Raw genomic sequence first — 19,725 nt, forward strand, 5'->3', positions numbered from 1 at the left:
AAGAGGTTTTGGGTAATGCCAGACCTAACTGGAGGCTCATTCTTAACAGTGCTTCCATGATATATGTCTCTGCATTAATGTATACATACAACTTTCAGGAATTCACAAGAAATTACAGAAATAGGCCTCGAAATCCTAGTCCTAGAAAATGTTTGTGAATTGCTCTGTAGGATGAGCAAATATGCATGTGCAGATTTGCTTGTGCAAAAAATCAGCTAAGCGTTTGCTAGTTCACTTTACCTACAACACTTTTTCTCCACTCTGGATTTTTTTTTACTTATGCCCTTGTCAGGAGTAAATTTACAGCCTTTCTCAAAATGGGACAAAATTTGGAAAAAAGCTTGCGAAAACCTTTAAATGTGCACATTTGTAGGTATGCACAGATTCAAAAGAGGATTCCAAACCCCCTGCAACTACCACTTCCTGTTACTTCCAGCCCTAATGTGTACATCGGCGGAAAGGTGGCAATGCCAGGTAATTGTTAGTATCCAAACCCTGCTATTTTATGAACCAGAGCATAATCAAATAGGCTATTATCAGAGCTCCTACAACCCGTGAATGGGATCTTTATTTTGTACTCACATCTTTCATGAGCACTTAGTTTGCTGATCCTTGAGATGGTATTCCTCATTGCAGGTAAGCCTTGTATGTGAGCTGCAGGCGCTGTCTGTGCACCTTCCATAGGCCTTTTTCTTTCTAGACAAATTGGTGCTGAAAACGTGCACCTCCTTCCTGACAAAGGTGGTGTCACCATCTCACATGAGACATTCTATCACTCTACCTGCCTTCTTTGCCCCATCATGCCCCTCTAAGGAGAAGAAAATTCTTCACTTGCTGGATCTTAGCACTGGGAAAATAATGAACTATTTATTGTGAGGGGATGGTGGCCCTATCTAGTTGAATTGAAAGCTGTGCTTTAGATTGGCTAAATAAGAAGCATCTCAAGGGCCTTTGAGCCCATTTGCACTAAGGCCCTCGCTGAGGCATTGTAAAGACGTGTTCTGGTATTGGACATTTGCTATACAGTAAGATGGGTGTCCTTATACACCATTACAATGCATTACTGTTGCATCTGCAGGAAAGGCCATTTTATACCACTGTGTCCTGCAGGACTTCCTGATGTACCTCCACTCGACACAACCTCCACCTTCTAAATTACATGTTTTTGGTATCTATTCAGAAGAAGGGGAATCTGAGGTTCGAATTATCAAGCAGAAGAACAATGTACTTACTTTCAGTAATGCTGTTTCCGATAGATACATGCGTAGCCGCAGATTTCTCAGTGCCTTCCCTTTTACCCATTCTGTAGAGAGGACTTTTAGGATATAAAAAAGTTGCGAGCTAGATTTGGCACACTATCACACTGCAGTCTGTCACTGTCGATGCATGTCCGGGGGTGCAGAAGAGTTCCATGGAAAACTGATATCACAGTGGAGCATTGACCCCTTTATAAAGATCTATGTTGCAACTTCTTGGGATGACGCAAGGCCGCCACAGTGCCACTGACACAACCTATTGTTGCGCAATAGCAGTTGCTTTGAGAAGTTCCAGAGCAGGTCTGGCTTCTGGGGAAATGCAAAAAGTGAGGAATCACCAGTTATATAGAGAATCCGTAGGAAGGAGAATTACCAGAGATTAGTAAACTGTGCTTTTCATTAGTTTAGAGTGTGATTGGATTAGTGGACTGAAGGTGGCTATGCTAATTTCAAGCAGTGTCAGAGGGCAAACAATCTATTTACACTGTATTGTTGCACCATAACTCAAAGCTTGCATATAAACACATCTTGAACTACTTTTATGAATGGTGACATGACTAGCGTAGACATTTTGGAAATGACAATGGATAAGGAATAGTGTGTTTCCCATATTGTATCATTTGCAGATATGTAGGCTACATGTTACAAAATGTGTTTGCATATGCAAACTCATCTATGTTTAAAGACAGAATATATTTGTTATTCAGTGTTTATTAATTTCAGGTCCAGGAGAAGAGGGAATCTTTAGTATATCTATAATATATGGGACAGTCATTACTGTTGAAGCTCTTTTGTACGATTCATGCAAAATTACAATATATAAACTAACTACATTTTCAATCTATCTTAGTAAACTTTTTAAACATCCTGGTATCACATGAAGCGTACAAAGTTATTGCACAAGCGGTTTTAAAGTACCCAGAAAATGCTCCCATACAAGCAGCGGGACTCATCTGTTTAGCTCTTCTTGGTGAGTATTGCAGAGCCACAAAAAAGCAACATGATCCATGTATATCAGAAGTCATAAACTGTTTTAATATTATTCTAATGTATGCTTCCTGTTGAAATAACGTAAATTGTCATGTTAAAAATATTCAAACACAATTGATAGTTACAGTTGTTTTAAAAAAGGAAGAGTTACTGTAATTATCAGCACCAATGTAAAGATATTTGTGCCCTCGGCAAAGTGCCACCTTACAGCTCTCACCCTCCTGCACATGGACAGCATATGACATGTGGGCGATCTCTCACTCACCGTTATTTGCACTGTTTAGATGGCAACCTTATTCTTTCTTGTCATATAACCAGGTTTCTGTTAGTTATTAATTCACATCTGCTTTCTATTGGGCCTGAGAGTTCAAAGAGTCTTAAGAGAGTAAATGAAACTGAGTGTTTTGTGAGCTTATTGTATAAGTTTAAGAGCTGATGTGCATTTCACTGCATTAGCACCGCAATTAGAGAAGAAGACTTCACCCAAAATGTAAGGTGATATCCTGGAAGGTAGCTTTATGATGTTCTTTACTCATTTAACATTTGACACAAAGTAGAATGTGAGAAATGTGAGAAAAAGACTTTGAGGCATCTTTGGAAGAAAGAGCAACATAACAGAGTAGTACTCTATGGGCATGCCATGTTCTCCATTTATGGAGAAAGGGGAAACACTGAGTCTTGCTAGAGTGCTTAATTCCTTAAAAGGTTCATATACTCATTAGTGAGAGGAAATAGGAAATGGGTACCGACATTGCAAGGCACATTGGTTATTTAGACAGAAAGAAGAGACCTAATTCATTGTACAAATATGTTTATTGCAAGCCTAGCAGTCTGAACGTCTAAACATTCACTACCACAGGTAGCCAAATGGCACTTTGGTAGTTTCCCACACAAACAGCATTTTACTCAAACTTTTAAGGCATGTGATGCTATCTACTAATTTATATTAAGTATAGGTGAAAGACAAGATATTAGTGTTTTCATACCTGGCTTAACAGCACAGATGTATTTAAGACCTATTGTTAAAAATTCTTTAAAATGTACATATAGTGGGATTTGGCTCCACCCAGTTATGTATTTCTCTTACTGCTTGCTAGTGACTGTTTGTTGTATAATTTTTCCTCCCACAGAGTGACTGTGTTGCATTTGAATTCTGTAACTCATCCATGCATTGCGTACTGAAATATTAATTTTCGGTTACAGTCAGTAATCATGTGCTATATATCCATATGCACATAAATGTTTACACGCATGCGTACGGGTGCACAGTCCAGCTGTTAAAACAAAATAAGCATTGGCAAAGCCACTTTATCTGGTATTAATGTAGGAACGCTTAGAAATACAGGCATTCAAAGGTGCAGTTTGCATGCAGTAGAAAAGCCTATTCCCTTTGCCAATGCCTGTTTTACATAATTGTAAGGACCCAGGCTCCACCTGCTCTTCAGTGTCCATTACACTGAGAGACATTAGATAGGGCCTGAAGGTTATGGCTTTGTGGGCTGTTAATGGGTCTCTTGGCCCAATGACTGTTGTGCCTTGTGGTCGGTGGGTGAGCCTGTGGTCCTCAGAAAACCTGACCTGGTTTCTGCCTCGGGAGGATGTTTGGGTGGCCATTTGTGAGAGAAATGCCTGTATTCCTTTTAGCATGCCTCTCCCCAGCTAGCAGGCAAATACAAACCTAAATGTATTTCGTCCTCTATGCCAGGTGCTTGTTGTAAGGGGCTATTTAGGGATCAGAAATGTACTGTCTTCCACTGCATGCCGAATGCCTGGTTTCCAGGTGACAACCTTACTTTTGGAACTTCCTCTAGTGCTTCCTCAGACTCCTTGCTTGTTCACAATATGGGTTCCTTTCCTATTTCTTCTTTTCCTAAAACAGGAAGAAACATAATATGTCAACATGTCTTTGGCAATTCAACATGGTTTCCTCTGTTAATACTTTGCCTGCTAGTTTTTCAGTCCTTATGGAGCATGAACTTCCTATATGCCTTTTCCTCCTTCTGCTCTTTTTAAAAACTTTTGTTCTTGCTAGATAAGGAACAGCAGCCATCATTATGATGCACTGCAAATGCTCTAGTTACTTTTTAGAAGATTATTTGTTCTTTTTAGTGTGTCTAATCTATTTTCCTGCCAGTCAAGTCTGGGCTCTGTTTTATTTATCTTCTGCTTGATCCAGTCCTCTGAAACTGTAGTTAGGGCTTCATGAGTGGTTGGCGCTACATTTTGCCTGTTTGGATGTTTTCCAAGAATTGCCTTTTGGAGCTTTTTCTGCCTACAGCTTTTTCCTCCATACATATGACCCTTCATATGTGACAAAGGTTGCCCTCACATTAATTTGTTAGCAGTAGGCAACACAGTAACTACAAGAAGGAGTCAACCATATGTTTGGGAATCACACTGAGAGAAGAAGGTGCAACAGTTGAACTCACAGTTTGAAAATTTCCAGTTTTCTGGATAGATTTATATGTCTATTACCCAGTCACGACAGGTGCACATCTGACGAATGAAAGGAAAACACATTCAAAGTGAATACACTTGCATTAAGGCGGTTCCTCCAGTGGGACTCCCTCTACAAATTACTTTTGACCAAAAGTGCACGTGTCATTATAACAAGTGGTTCACACTGCTGATCGATGTCTGGCAACATTGCAGGTTGCATGTCTGTGGGTGGAAGAGCCAGGCCACTTTGGCGCAAATTCCTGTTAATTATACTGTGTTTCATAAATATTGTTTGACCATTAGATGAAGTAAGGCTGCCTTTGCCATCTTCTGCGATATAATAACATGATGTTGGTAGGCTAATGATGTATTCAATAACAATCCAATATGGTACCTTTCACAATATTTGGTATACTGTAAGTCCTTTTGTTGTCACATTGCAAAAAACACTGTGTGTGGTTGTAATGCCTCATGACCATGATATGGCTTTCTACCAGCCGAAACTCGTTGGTCAGCCACTTTAAGATAAGCATTGAGATTTCCTGATATCAGCCCATTGTTCTTTTACTTGGGGGGCATAAAAGTTCTGTGATTTACTCTTGGAAGTCACCAGTGACACTGAGCTACACCCCCAATTAGGGTGGGGTGGCACGCAACAGAACATAGGTTGTGCTATTTATACATGTATATTCCTTATCTGGGTGACTTTGTCACAGAGTGTTTTTCCTGTCATTTTTCAGTACACTTTCAACACGTCAAATCTGCCTTTTATCATCCTGAATGTTTTGCCTTTTTCTGGACCCAATATTTTTGCTGGCTTTAGAACTCTGTGCACTTTACCCCCGAAAACTGGTAGTAATGTGCCTGTTCCCCACATTTAAGCATGGTCAAGTCGGCATAGTCTTAATTGGTATATTTAATTTACCTGCAAGTCCCTAATATATGGTACAAGATGTACCCAGGGCCTGAAAGTTAAATGCTACTAGTAATTTGCAGCACATATTGTGCAATCAACTATACTGCAGCACAAACATGGCTTCACGCCTACCACTGTAGCCTGACTAATGCTGTTTAAAAAATGCAATTTCACTTGTCAAAACAAATCTACTTGACATGTCAAACCTCACTTTTAAATATTAATAATCTCACAAAGCAGGTTATACGGTATTTAAAAGTAAGATATGTGCAAGTGTAATGTTAACATAGCTTTACAGTGACTCACACACGAAATCTGCATTTGACTATGATATGCCTCGCTGTCCTATGTAGAAAACTGATTATAATCCTAATACTGTATCTCGGGAATGGGACCATCTAGAAAAAAAATCACTTTTTTAATGGTTATTTACTATCTAATTTAAAAGAGAAGTCAGAATTTGAATAAATATTAAGGAAAAACAACCGTCAGAAAGTTTCCTTTTCCCTGTCTGAAGTCCTGAAGGCTGATTTGCATTTGGTCTCGAACTTCTCGCAGCCAGTGATTAGAATTTGAATTGGTGTGAAAAAGGATTCAAATGCCTCACAAAAGCAAATAGGCTGACCTCAATGGGCAGAAATGACTCCTCTGAACCTCGCAGAATATGCACGGTAGGGGCTGTGGGTATCCTTTTTGACACTGGAGTGTTGAATCCTGCTTGAGGGTCAAATCCTGTTTGACATGCCTGCTGGTCTTATATATAACACTGTGAGCACACTTGAAAGGAAGGGGACAGGGTGCAAAGACACTTTCTGTCTCTGGGTTTATTTTGAGTACAGGGCTGCTTAAAACTGGATTTTAGTATTATATATGGGAGAACTAGGATTACCATGGTACACTCCTACCCCAGCCCTCAGAGCCCAAGTTTAGAGTGGTTGATGATTTTCGCCATCTTGACAAGGCCCAAAGCGGGTGGAGTTGGCCCTGGGAACTTTGATCCCATTGGTAAGGGCTTTCCCAAGAGTTAATTTCACACACTAGCTCATGCGAGGTATAAATGTGGCATCTCCTTGCATCCACTTTAGAACACTGCAGAACCTGAGGAAGATCGGAAGACAACTGAACCTGCTTTCCAAGACGTGAGAAGAGCCCAGAAGGACTGGACCTCCTTCCTTTTGTACCCAAGACAAAGTATAATCCAAGTGTTATAAGGCTGGCCTCCTTTCCAAGCTACAGGACTACAATAAGCTACAAGAGCTCTTTTCTGCAACTGCCAGCTGACAAGTGGCACCTGGACCTGGACGGACCCCTCTGTTGGTCTCTGCTTGACACTCAATGAGTCTCTAAGTGCCTTCCCTGAGGTCCGTGGGAAATTACAGGACTAATGATCTGATTTAAATATTGGCAGAGAGGGAATCACATTCCTCACCAGCCAACAGTATCGTACGCCCACCCAGTTTTGATTTGCGCAGACCATAGTTTGATGACAGCAGAAACTGCTCTCTCTGCCGTGGTCATACTCCTTTGATAGCCCTACGGAGGAAGCGCCATATGAGTTTTGGCTGAATGTCTGCCCTCCTAATGTAGATTAGCCAATATGCAACCATTTAATAATGCCCATAATGCCAGGAAAAACCTGGCTCTAAGGGGCATTGAAAAGTGCTCAATGCCCACTTTGCGCATGGTGAGGTGGGTATTGTTTGTTTTTTGCTTTGTCCAGAGGTTCATAGCCAACACGTTTCACCCCCTGTGGCATGCCGGCCTTAGGCTTTTTTCAACACCATTATCCTTGGAAGCATAGATGATATGGAAATGGCTGACATCAAGAGATTTGTACTTCATTATGGTTCATCTGCCAGGGATTCAGAATGCAGAAGCTGAATCAGTTAATCATTCCAAGAAAAGTCCAGGAGTGTTCTAAATGATGAATTACTGCACCTTCTCCTTTGAATGGGCTTATCCACAAAACAAACTAACACAGAGTTGTTTTCCTCTTCAATAAGACCTTTATTACGCATCCACCCACTACAGCATAAGCCCCAACCTCAATGTTGCTGCTTCACCCACTCACTGTTTCCAACCATTCCCACATCGAATCCACAAGCTCAAGGATTCTGTTACTAAGGCAATACTAAAAGAAACCTCAACCCACATATTATGGAGATTAAAACATAACACATCTCCCCCCCTTTATAAATAATGTAAAAAAACAATAATAACAGGTTAACATAAATATATACATATATATAACAGAAAAAGAAGTAATATCAGATATGCAAACGAGCTAACGAAAAGTGCAGAAAGAACTGCTACAAAAAGTACAGTATTATCATTTAACTCCCAAAATCTCTGAGATGTTTAGGATAGGTGCAGTTCCTTCCACTCCTTCTTAATCCCACACTTATACCCAAGTCAGGCAAAACAACACCATGTTCATCCAAAGACTTGATACTCTTGGCTAGTCGAGACATGCTCCAAACTTCACCATCCTCTAGGACAACAACATTCTTCTTCACTTCCATAATCTTTTTTGGTCCAATATATTTATATCCTCCTTTGGGACACCCCACAGGTTTCTTGATAAACACCAAATCACCTTCACACCAATCCCTCTGACGCACACAACGCCTTTCATCAAATTGCTCCTTATACCTAGCCTGGTTCGCAACCACTCTAGCACGAACATTCCTAGTGTTACCAAACCTTGCACTACCTTGAGTTTTAGGATGCAACCACGAATGATTCAGTTTTGATCCTGCTAATCTGCCCTTCAAAATACGGAAAGGAGACATCCCATTAACTACATTGGGTGCATTCCTGTGGGCCCATAACTTCTCCCTCAACACAGTTTTTAAAAGCACTCTGTTCTCGAGAGCTACTTGAACACTCGCTTTCACCAACTGATTCATTTTCTCAACCAACCCGTTGGCTTGGGGAGCATAAAGTGTAGTACGATAATGAGAGATTGCTAAGTCATTAAGGAAATTCTTCATGTCTAAGGAAGTTAACTGAACACCATTATCAGTCACTATTACCCTAGGAATTCCCTCACAGGCAAACACGCCAGTTAAAAAATCTATCACAGTTCTGGTGGTAACAGAGTGTACACCACTAGCAGTGACCCATTTAGAAGTGTAATCAACAAGGACAATCACAAATCTTTCATTGTATGACAGCGTTTCAAAAGGTTCAACCAAATCCAGACCCAGTTTGACCCATGGTTCATCTGGAACAGAAACTGGGGACAAGGGAACGGTCCGAATCACTCTGGACTTGTCATTTCCAGCACATTGCAAACAGACCTTCACAACAACTTCCTCTTGTTTGTCTAAATCCGGCCACCAATAAGATTCACTGAGACTGGGTTTGGTGAGATTCCTACCTAAATGCCCCTCCTGGCCTAAATTATTCAGTTTCTCACGTAGGTTAGAGAGAGGAACTAGCCTACTATCTCTGAACAAATTGTCATTGATGATACTCAACTCATCCCTAACATTCCAAAATGCTTTGGTACCTTCATGACAATCACTCAAACACGGCCTCCCCTGAACAACATAGTCCATAACTAATTTTAGAACAGGGTCTTTACTACATTCTTCATCCCATTCTGCCTTGTCTAAAGCAGATTCTTTGATCCATCGCACAGAACCTGCTCATCAGGACTGCAATCAACCACTGGTGACCTAGAAAGAAAATCAGCAGTAATATTCTTCTTTCAAGGATAATACTCTACAAGATAATTAAAACCTAACAAGCTCTCCACCCAACACTTGATTTGTGGCACGTACACTCAATATTCCGGCAGGTAAACATCTGCACTAAGGGCTTGTGATCACTCCTGAGTACGAATGGTGAACCCCATAAATAATATTTGAAATGGTATATGGCCCAGGTGCAGGCCGACGCTTCACGCTCAACCACAGAATACCATTCTTCCTGACTTTTAAGAGAACGTGACTCAAAAGCCACCACTCTTACTTCCCCATCCACACGTTGTGAGAGAACTGCACTGAGGCCTTTCAAACTAGCATCAGTGGACAAGAACGTTTTACGTTTTACATCAAAATGGCCCAAAGTGGGTATCTTTCCTATGTCATTTTTCACTGCATTAAACGCTTCCTCACATTGTGGAGACCATTCATACTTCACACCCTTCTTTAGAATCATCCTCAATGGCTGAACAATACTCGCAAAATTCTTAACAAATTTAGAGTAATACTCAGCAAGACCAAGGAATCATCGTACTTGATCTTTGTCTAAAGTTGTTGGTACCATCATGATTGATTTAGCCAACTCTAATTTGGGTTTGATACCATCACTAGAGGTAGTATGACCAAGAAAAGAAACGGTTCCAACTCTGAACTTACATTTCTCTCTCTTCACAGTTAACCCATTCTCTCTCAATCTCACAAGCACTGCTTTCAGGATAACATCATGCTTGTCGGTGTCTTCGCCAAGAATGTCATCCTGAAAAATAAAACGTATTCGAGACCTTTGAGTACCTCCTTCATTATTCTCTGGAAACAAGCAGAAGCCAACCCAAAAGGCATCCTAACAAATCTGAATGCCCCCAAAGGAGTAAAAAAAAGAGGTAGGATGTCTCAAATCCTCATGGAGCAGAATCTGATGGTACGCTGCTGAAAGGTCCATAACACTGAACACATTAGCCCCAGTCAACATAGTCAAAGTCTCATTGATGTTAGGCAGCGGTTGACGGTCTACCCAAATGCATTGATTGAGGCCCCTAAGGTCAACACGCAACCTGATTTTTCTCCCATTATCTTTGGGAGCCAAAACTATGGGCGCCAACCACTCTGAGGCTTCAATCTCTTCTATGACACCCAAACCCAATAATCTGTCGAGCTCGTCTTGCAAGAGCTGCAACATCAAGTGAGGCACCTTCCTTACTTTACATACAACTGGTTTGGCATTAGACTTTAAAATGATTTTGTGTTTGAAATTTTTCAGCAATCCGAGATCGGCACAAAAAACGTCCGGGAAATTACATACGATTTCCGCATTATCATCCAAAATTAGAAACAGAAAGAACTTGATCAGGGGTATTCAGGTTTAAAATGATTCCCAAATCTCTCTGATGGCGCCACCCCAAAAGATTGTCACCCCGTTTTGCTACGTAAACTTTTCCTACAGTCTCACGCCCTTTAAATTCTATCGACGTCACAGAGTATCCAAACAAATCAATCTCCTGTTCACCATATCCAATATTATCAATATCAGGTGGAATTAGTTCAATCTTTTCATCCGCTAAAATTCTTTCCCAATTCTTATCCCCAATTAGCGTAAACGGAGACCCTGAATCAGCAAGGAATGGGACAGTTTTGCCACCAATTCCAACATCACATTTTGGCATGACTAATTTGTTCTCACTGAATCGATGGTGTAATCAACATGCAAAATCATCTGTTGCTTGCTTGCTGACTCGCTGACTATATTAACTTTTTGAGCCTTTGCAAACTTTCGCCAAATGCCCCATTTTCCCACAATTCCTGCAATTTACATTTCTAGCAAAACATTTGGGGCTGTTAGCCAAATGGCCAATATTACCATACTTGTAACATCTGATTTTGCCTTTCTCCAGAGTATCACTACCAATTTTTACTTTACTGGACACTTTCTGCACAAGGTCACATTCCTGAACAAAATCACAAGCAGAAATCCTTGCTAATGTAGTCGGGGAGCTAGGTTCAACATGGATGCCATGACTGGGGCCTGCATCTTTCATTTCCTTCACCCAGAAGATAGCATGTTCCATGCTCTCAGCAATCATTTTTGCCTCCTACAAGGTTGGATGTTTTGCCAGTAGTTTCTCTTGGATTCTAGAATTGTTGGTACAACGCACAAGTTGATCTCGTATTAAGGAATCAGTGAGTTCAGCAAAGTCACATGTTTGAGCCAATGTCTTGAGTGAAGCAATGTAATTACAAACCCTCTCATCTTTGGTTTGTAATCTCATGAAGAACTTGTGTCTTTCCATGACAACATTTATGCGACCACCAAAATGTTTCTTGAGCATCATGAGTGACATCTCATAGACATCTCTTGGTTCACCTTTGGCTGTACCAACGGCTATCAAATCAAGGCTGTCATAAATATTCTGTCCCTCAACCCCTAAATTGTGCAATAGAATGCCTTGTTTCCTTGCAGGGGAAAATCTCTCTCCGCCAATACCAATTAAATATGAATCAAATAAGTTAACCCATTTTTTCCATGGTAGAATTGGCTCGCCCCATTCAGATAGGAATTATGGAGGCAGAGACATACTGAGGGGAGACTGGTGAGACATTTTGAATAATAACACCACCAAAAGAACTTGGAATGTAAATAAAAAAATATACCTTGTGAAAGACTCTCCTGTTTTACTCCCTGAATATCCCAGAATTCCCCTTCTGTTAGCACACTAGTTCATATTCACTTCCTGCAGTGCAGCACAAAGTGGAGCGAGATAGATGGTATGTCGATTGTTTCTTGAGGTGTAGCACAGCAATACAGCTTACAAGAACACGGTAGGAAGTATGTTAATTTATACTGTTAAGGTTGTTAGAAATGTCGCGGCATTAATGACCTTTGCACATCCTGTTGTGAATGGTGTGGCCGTAACTACCGTAACTAGCATGCAACTGGCATACAAAACAGTTGGTGATTGTCTTTTAAATATCCTGCTAATTCTCCTCAATTATGGTGTTGAAACAACGTCATCAACGTAGAACAACAGCGTAGTCACAGGTTATAGAAGAGCATGCAGGAGCTTTCGGCAACAGAATTCTAAAGATGAGTGCGCGTGCCTAACGGAGCATGTCGGTTGTAATCAGCTACATGCAATATAACTTTAAGCGCCGTTTTAAAAGTCATTAGTACTTACAAAGATCTCAACATGTACTTTATACGATACTGCCGTTTTCCTTTTGTACTTTATCTGATACTGCTGTTTTCCTTTTAGCTGATACTGCCGTTTTCCTTTGCCAACAAACACTGGATAGTTAAATCACATTATCCATGAAGGTTGTGTTGTCAGCACATGGGTCCGATGAAGGGTGGATGCCAAGTTGTAACTCGTCGCCACTTGACACGGAGTCGTTTTCCTCTTTAGTAAGACCTTTATTACGCATCCACCCACAACAGCATAAGCCGCAACTTCAACGCTTCACCCACTCACTGATTCCAACCGTTCCGACATCGAATCCACAAGCTCGAGGATTCTATTACTAAGGCAATACTAAAAGAAACCCCAACCCACATATTATGGAGATTAAAACATAACACAAACTTACTCACAGATGTAGGGAATAGGAAATGTCCCGACTTTGCCTTCCGGTCCCACTAATCAGGTTCGAAGGTTCACACCCTTATGAAAGACTGAGCATATAAACAAACAAAGGGAGTAGGTCCATTTGAGGATGCCATGTGGTACTCTGACCCAGTACATACAGTATAAGAAACTAAAATTGACCCCAGTCACCGTAGATAAAGAAGCAACTTAAAATTTGAATAGAACACAGTACAGGTACTGTTAAGTAACTTTTCATTCTTTCTACAGAGAAAGTAATCCAAAGGCACAACAAGCAATATGTACTAAAACATTTCCCATGGACACAGAATGGGTAAAACCCTTTAATACCCCTGATCCAAGATCCCAACTTGGAGCATAACTAATTGCTTGTGGTGTGAAATATTTGGTGGGGTCGCCTGCCATCAGTTGACTTATTGAGAGGCTGGCTAATGTTTTTAATCTCTTTTTGACCACAAGGCAAACTACCTCTTCAATGGCTGAATCCACTCTTATGGTGGCTCCTGAACATACTAAATATCTGTTCGTAAATTACTAAACTATATGTAAGATCATTTTTATGCTAATAGAAAACATTAGTGGAGAGGACAGAGCATGTGTCCCACTCCTGAAGACCTCAAACTATGTCACAAATGAAGAAAATGTCTAGGACCACAGAGACAATGAAAGAAACAAAATATCAGGAACAAAATCTAAGCTGTCTAATCTGTCTCCAGCAGGCCACCATCCCTGTGAGTGCTGCGACTCGCAAGGGGGTCGCAAATTGCGACCCATCTCATTAATATTAATAAGGTGGGCCTTTGCGACCCCCTTGCGACTCACAGATGGGGTCAGGGACACCATCCTGCATCCGGCATTGCGACTCGCAATTTGTAGTTTCCTACATCTGGCCCTAAATACCAATGATCTCTTTACTACTTCTGCTTTTGTTCAATGGGCATTTTGTACAAAAAAAAATTGTGTTTGTCATTGGGTACCATGCCTCCTACTTTTTAGCAAAGTTGGCAGTCTTTGTAAGGGCAACTCCATGTGAGTCATCATCATGGTTGGTTAACATATCACTTGGAAGAGTCTGCTTAGTAGTCATGTTTCAGTGTAGCAATCCTGACCAGCAGTGCCTTTTATTTGCATGTGATTTCTCTTGGACAGAGGTGAATAGGTGTCAAGACTATACTAAATGTTTTTTTTTCATTCAGTGGCTTTTGGGAACAGCCATAATGAAACACTCACAACAATGTGGTTACAAGGTAATGTAATAGATAGCAGCACCATTATCAAAACATTAGTGATATGCCATAATAGCACATTTAAAGTAGTTAGCTACATTCAGGGAATAAACATTCACTAAATTAAGAGCACAGATACCAAAGATGAAATCTCTTATACCCCTTAATGCTATGCCAGACACCTCTTACTGCTTTACATAACCAGTTGCAGAAGATCATTGCAGTGATATGGTCAGTCCCACCCTCACATGAAGTCTTGCAGACGTCAACGGTGGCAGTCTTTTACAGCCAGGAGGTTGGCAGTTGTTCCCACTGATCCTCTGTGTAGGCCTTTACATGATCATTCTGGTTGACGCTAAACTCCATTTCTGTAGCTGTAAGACCGTTTTAACCATGTGTCCTATATGCATCACAGTCTCAAACACACTTCTCTCATCCTGTGATACCAATTAGTGGTGTAACTTTTCTAAAAACCCTTACGGTTCTCTGTCCTGGTTGTAGTGGTCCTTTGTGTGTCTGCATTTCCACAAACAGAAGCACACAACACTTAGGAAACCCAGTAACCCTCCAGAGGAATGAGCATTAATGTCAACACACACAAGAATCCCTCGAAGGAGAAATGTTTCGTGAAATAATTTGTTTTCTAAATAGCACTATCAATATCTGTTAATCGAACTATAAGCAAAATTGAGCAAGTGAAAAACATACTGAAGCCGATATATGGCGGACTTCTCTAAATACTGGATATCAAACAGCATTTAGTTGTAAATTATATAGCGCATAGGTCACTAGCATAGAGTCAAATCAATTATATCAATGAATCGCACTATCCTGTGATCCAAATCAGATCATAACTTATGAGTCCCAAAGAAGATTGGTCCAAGTTGCAAGGGGGATCTCCCAATATATGTAGTCCTCCTTATAGTCCATACAAATTCTTTAGAAGCTAGGGGTTTAAGACTCCTTATGATTGGTTAAATGTGGTGTCACTTTGTTGACGTTTTGGTTCCAGGGTGTCTGACATGGAAATATCCTCAGAACGAAGTGTTGAATACAGTATAGACCCCTGTTAAACAATCACACCTAAAATAAAATAATTGCAATGAACACATAGTTCACTAACCAAAGCCAATTAAAGAAAAAGAAATGAAGAAGAACGCAACCAAGGAAACCAAGATGTGGATCAAAACTGCACCAAATGCAAAATAAAACCAAACTAAGTGAGACACCCGTAAAAAACCTTTGTGTAAAGGACTAAATATAGCAAACCGAAAGCAAAACAATCCACAAAGTACTCACACTGAGTGTACAAAAAATGGAGGCAATGGTCAATCTCAACCCTCCATCCTTATCAATTCTCAAAGTTAAATCACTAAACAACCTAAAAATAGAACACTAAAATTATTCCCTATTCAAAACTAAATACTCATAAAGGCAAGCGTTATCCAAACATTTAAGACTGCAGTTGGGAAGTCAAGTATTGCCTCAGTGAGTGAACCCAAAGGTCTTCCACATAAGTAATACAGCATGCGGGGAGGGACAAGCATTGCCTCCCATTTGAACGCAGCGTGTGCTGGCAATCTTCATCAAATAAGTGTGTTCTGGTCCCATGCCATGTTGCTCATAGGGAGTGCTACATCAAAGCGGCCGTATTGAAAAGGAGTTGTTCGGCAAACAATGGGATGTCTTACTCGAAAGAAACATCCACAAAACACAAGAATAGATACAACTGGGAAGCAGTCACATGTCAATCAGGAGGAATAGCCCTAGGGTCAACAGTAACTTCACAAATAAATTGAATTGGCAAACATTATGCACAGCAGCCATGTTGAAAGAGGGTAATTTAATTCTAAACTGTTTCAACCTAATGATAATCAAAAAGAAAGCTATGAGAGTGGCACATGAAAGCATACATCAGTATAAGCTCCCTGGGGTAGCTGGTGGCTCTTTAATCCATATCAATTAAAATACCATATAAACGACGGCCATTTTATAATGGGGTGTCAAACTAAAAGGCTGCATATCTCCCATATCAGTGGGTACATTGTAGAGAAAACACACCCGTTGTCATCTTAAGGCAAGTAGCTCGTATTGCCAGACAAAATCATGTTGTCTAGATAGTGTGTACAGCCACAGGAATAAAAGCAATATCAATATGGGAAGCTGTCAAAAAGAGAGAGTAAAGACACCATAAAGGGTTCAAGAAGGTAAAGTGGCTAAAATTTGGCATTCAGTATGTTGGTTTAAGCCCTTGGTAACGGAATCAAAATGCCTGGTCCATCTGTCTTCTTTTAACATAAGTAAATGATCCACATCCTGGTGTAACCAGTCACAGCATCCAAGAAGAATCCCTCTTATCTCATTAGCATTATGGTGTAACATCTGATAGTGGTCAACCAGAGGTGCATTATGTACATCGCATCGGACCCATGATCCGTGTTGCGGGGTCCGGCGTCTCACTTCTTAGGGTTGTTTTCTCAATATATTTTAAATCACAAGGACATTGAATACAGTATATGAAATTTTTAGATGCAGGGCTGGAATGTTTTTTAAATAACCAATCGTTTCCATTAACGCAAACACTTTTTGTGGTGGAAGTAAAATTGCAAGCTGTACAATCCCTTCAGTTGTAATGACCCACCATTGGGCTTAAACTCCATAATTGTGTGAATGTTGGTTTTCTTGGTTCTTTATAGGCTTTGAATAAATTGTCCTTCAAATTGTGTCCTCTCTAAAAGAAAATGTTGGTCTCTAAAGTGAAATTAGATGACTCAAGTAAATGCCAGTTTTTCAAAAAAAATATTTGATGGAATTAGTCATTGTCCCAGAGGTAGTTACACATAAAATCCGAGTATTCATGGTGTTTTTTTTTCTTTGACTTTCAGTACTTCTTCTCTATTATTGTACCATGTCTTTTTAAGGGATTGTGTCACTAGCCTTGGTGGATAGCCCCTTACAACCAGTTTCTGTGAAAGCATTTTAGCCGCTGTGAAATAATCTGGTTTATTGGTGCAATTGAGTTGAATTCTCAGAATCTGACCAAAAGGCAAGTTGTCTCTCAAAGTTCCCGGGTGGTGGCTCCTGTACTTCAGTAGTTTATTCCTCTCCGTATTTTTGGTGTATAGGCTAACCTCAAGGCAATCATTATCTGTTTTCATCATTAAGTCCAAGATATTAATTTGAGAGTGACTGTGGTCGATTGAGAATTTCAAGTGTAGAATTTGATCATTAAGGCAGTGGTGAAATGATCTGAGTTCTGCGAGAGAACTGCTCCAAATAAGAAACATATCATCAATATATCATAACCATTTACGAATATGAGATGTAAATGGGTTTGTCTGAGTAAATCGTCTGAGCTTCAAAATGTGATACATAATGGTTGGCTATATCTGGGGCAAAAACTGCTACCATTGCCAAATATTCTGGGTTAGTGTAATAGAGGCACAATCTACAATGTTTGATGGTGGTACTGCATGAAGCCGTGTACGTGTTTCTAGAACTGTGTGAATCACATCTTGGGTGGCTTGTTGTGGAATATTGGTATAGAGACTTTCTGTATCCATGGTGACAAGTAACTCTTGGGTAGGATCAAACATTTCACCCTCAAGTTGGTTAATAACTGCTCTGCTGTCGTTAATATATAATCTGGTTCATGGGACGAATGTTTTTTTGGAAAACTGCTCACACTCCGCCAAAGGTTTTAATATCGAGTTACAACCCGCCACAGTAGGTCGCCCTGCCGACTTAGCAAGGTAGCATGTGAAGAGCAGGAATAGAAAAATGTGTTTTTATCAAGGTATGCAAACTCTTTCACTAAGCCAGGAATTACTTGGGCCCTGTGTAGTCTGTGCAAGAATCATTTTACAGATAGAAATTGTGGGGTCACTTTGAAGTTTTTCATATAGTGTGGCATTACTGTAGTTACCTCATGATTTCGAAATCATACAATCAGTGTGAGTACCTCATGGATTGTTTTGGTGTCGGTTTGTTATATTTAGTTCTTTACACATAAATGTTTGTTTTTTCAACTGATGTCTTAATTAGTTTGTTTTTATTCTGAACTCGGTGCGGTTTTGATCCATATCTTGGTTTCCATAGTGGCATACTTTTTGGTTCTTTATCTTGCATTGACTTGGTTTAGTGGATTATGTGTTTATTTCAATTATTTCTTTTTAAGTATGATTGTTTAACAAGGGTCTGTATAGCATTCAACACTTCGTCCTGAGAATGGTCCCATGTACTTGTCAGATGCTTGGGGACCAAAACATTGATGCAGCGGTAACCACATTTAAACAATAGTAATGAGTCTTAAACCCCCCAGCCTCTAAAGAACTTTGCATGGACTATAAGGAGAACTACATATATTGGGTGATCCCTGTGGCACCTTGGATCAGTCTTCTTTGGGATTCATAAGTTGTGAACTGATTTGGACCATAGGATAGAGCAACCCATGGATAGAATTGCTTTGACCCTAAGCCTAGTGAAATATGTTATATATAATTTATAAATAAATTGTGTTTCATATCCAGTATATAGAGAATTACGCCATATATCTGATACAGTCTGTTTCTATTTCTATTCTATTTTTGCATAGAATTGGATTAGCAGATATTGGTACTGCTATTTCACAAACAAAGCATTTCAATAAATATTTCTCCTTCACGGTATTCCTGTGTGTATTTGCATTTCCACAATGGCTTTAATTGTGACTGCAGCACTTTTTGCTGTTCAACACCAAGGACATGATTTGGACATGATGAATCCATGTACTCCTAATTGTTTTGGTACTTTTGGTCTCAATTAATCCACAGAGCAGTGGTAAAAGGCATTCTCCTTCTAGGTAGGTGACATCCAAACTGCCATTAGTCTGCTTGATGACACATAGGTATATGTTCAGCATCCTGTCATCAAAAGGTCTCAGATAGGTTGTTTTAGAATATTGTGACCTGCACAGGATTGTAAACACAGCTGAATGATTCTGCAAATAGCAGTCAAATCTGAATTTTTTCTTTATTGACTATTAATATGTAGTAATATAAGCTAGACATAAAGTGCCTCCGTAAACACATCCAAATTGTATTGAAAACTTGTACAAAATGACAGTAGTAAAAATATTTGTACAATTCATGTGACAGCAAGTTAAAATGACATCCTAAACAACTTTACTCTTACCTTGTTGCTTTCAAGTGGAGACAATATTTTTAAACCGAGACCTAGAAGAAATGGAAGAACAAAATGAAGAAGAGGAAGAAGAAACAAATCCACTTTGCTGGTTAGATGCTGCCTGCACAGCATTACAATTTCATAGAAATAACTCCGCTGTTCAGGTGAGATTCTTTTTTAAATTATGTGCTACCTGGATTATAAAATTATAATGTAGATGAGAATAGGCTATAGTGAACTGTGAACGTTATGTGAAAGGGGATCATCAGACACAGGATAGTATGACTATTTTCAATAACTTTTGTCATTACCTTCTCCTGTACCTTTCTCATCCTTAAGCTTGAATTCTGAAGTGTATACCTTTCTTGGATTGGTCCTACTTTTCCAAAATAATCCAAAAGCTTCCCAAGCCTCATGCATTTCCCTCTT

General features: G+C 39.9%; 1 protein-coding gene across 3 annotated transcripts in view; it reads left to right on the forward strand.

The window, feature by feature from the left end:
• The window catches only part of LRRK2 (leucine rich repeat kinase 2), a 1,446,345-nt gene that overhangs the window by 184,307 nt on the left and 1,242,313 nt on the right, over positions 1-19,725 (forward strand). For all 3 annotated transcript variants that reach the window (XM_069229760.1, XM_069229761.1, XM_069229762.1), the window contains 2 exons: positions 2,107-2,226; positions 19,321-19,460. In XM_069229760.1, the coding sequence (XP_069085861.1) occupies positions 2,107-2,226; positions 19,321-19,460 (260 nt within the window). The remainder of the gene's footprint in view (positions 1-2,106; positions 2,227-19,320; positions 19,461-19,725) is intronic.

Source organism: Pleurodeles waltl, chromosome 4_1 (assembly GCF_031143425.1).
Source record: "Pleurodeles waltl isolate 20211129_DDA chromosome 4_1, aPleWal1.hap1.20221129, whole genome shotgun sequence".
Classification (NCBI taxonomy): Eukaryota; Metazoa; Chordata; class Amphibia; order Caudata; family Salamandridae; genus Pleurodeles; species Pleurodeles waltl.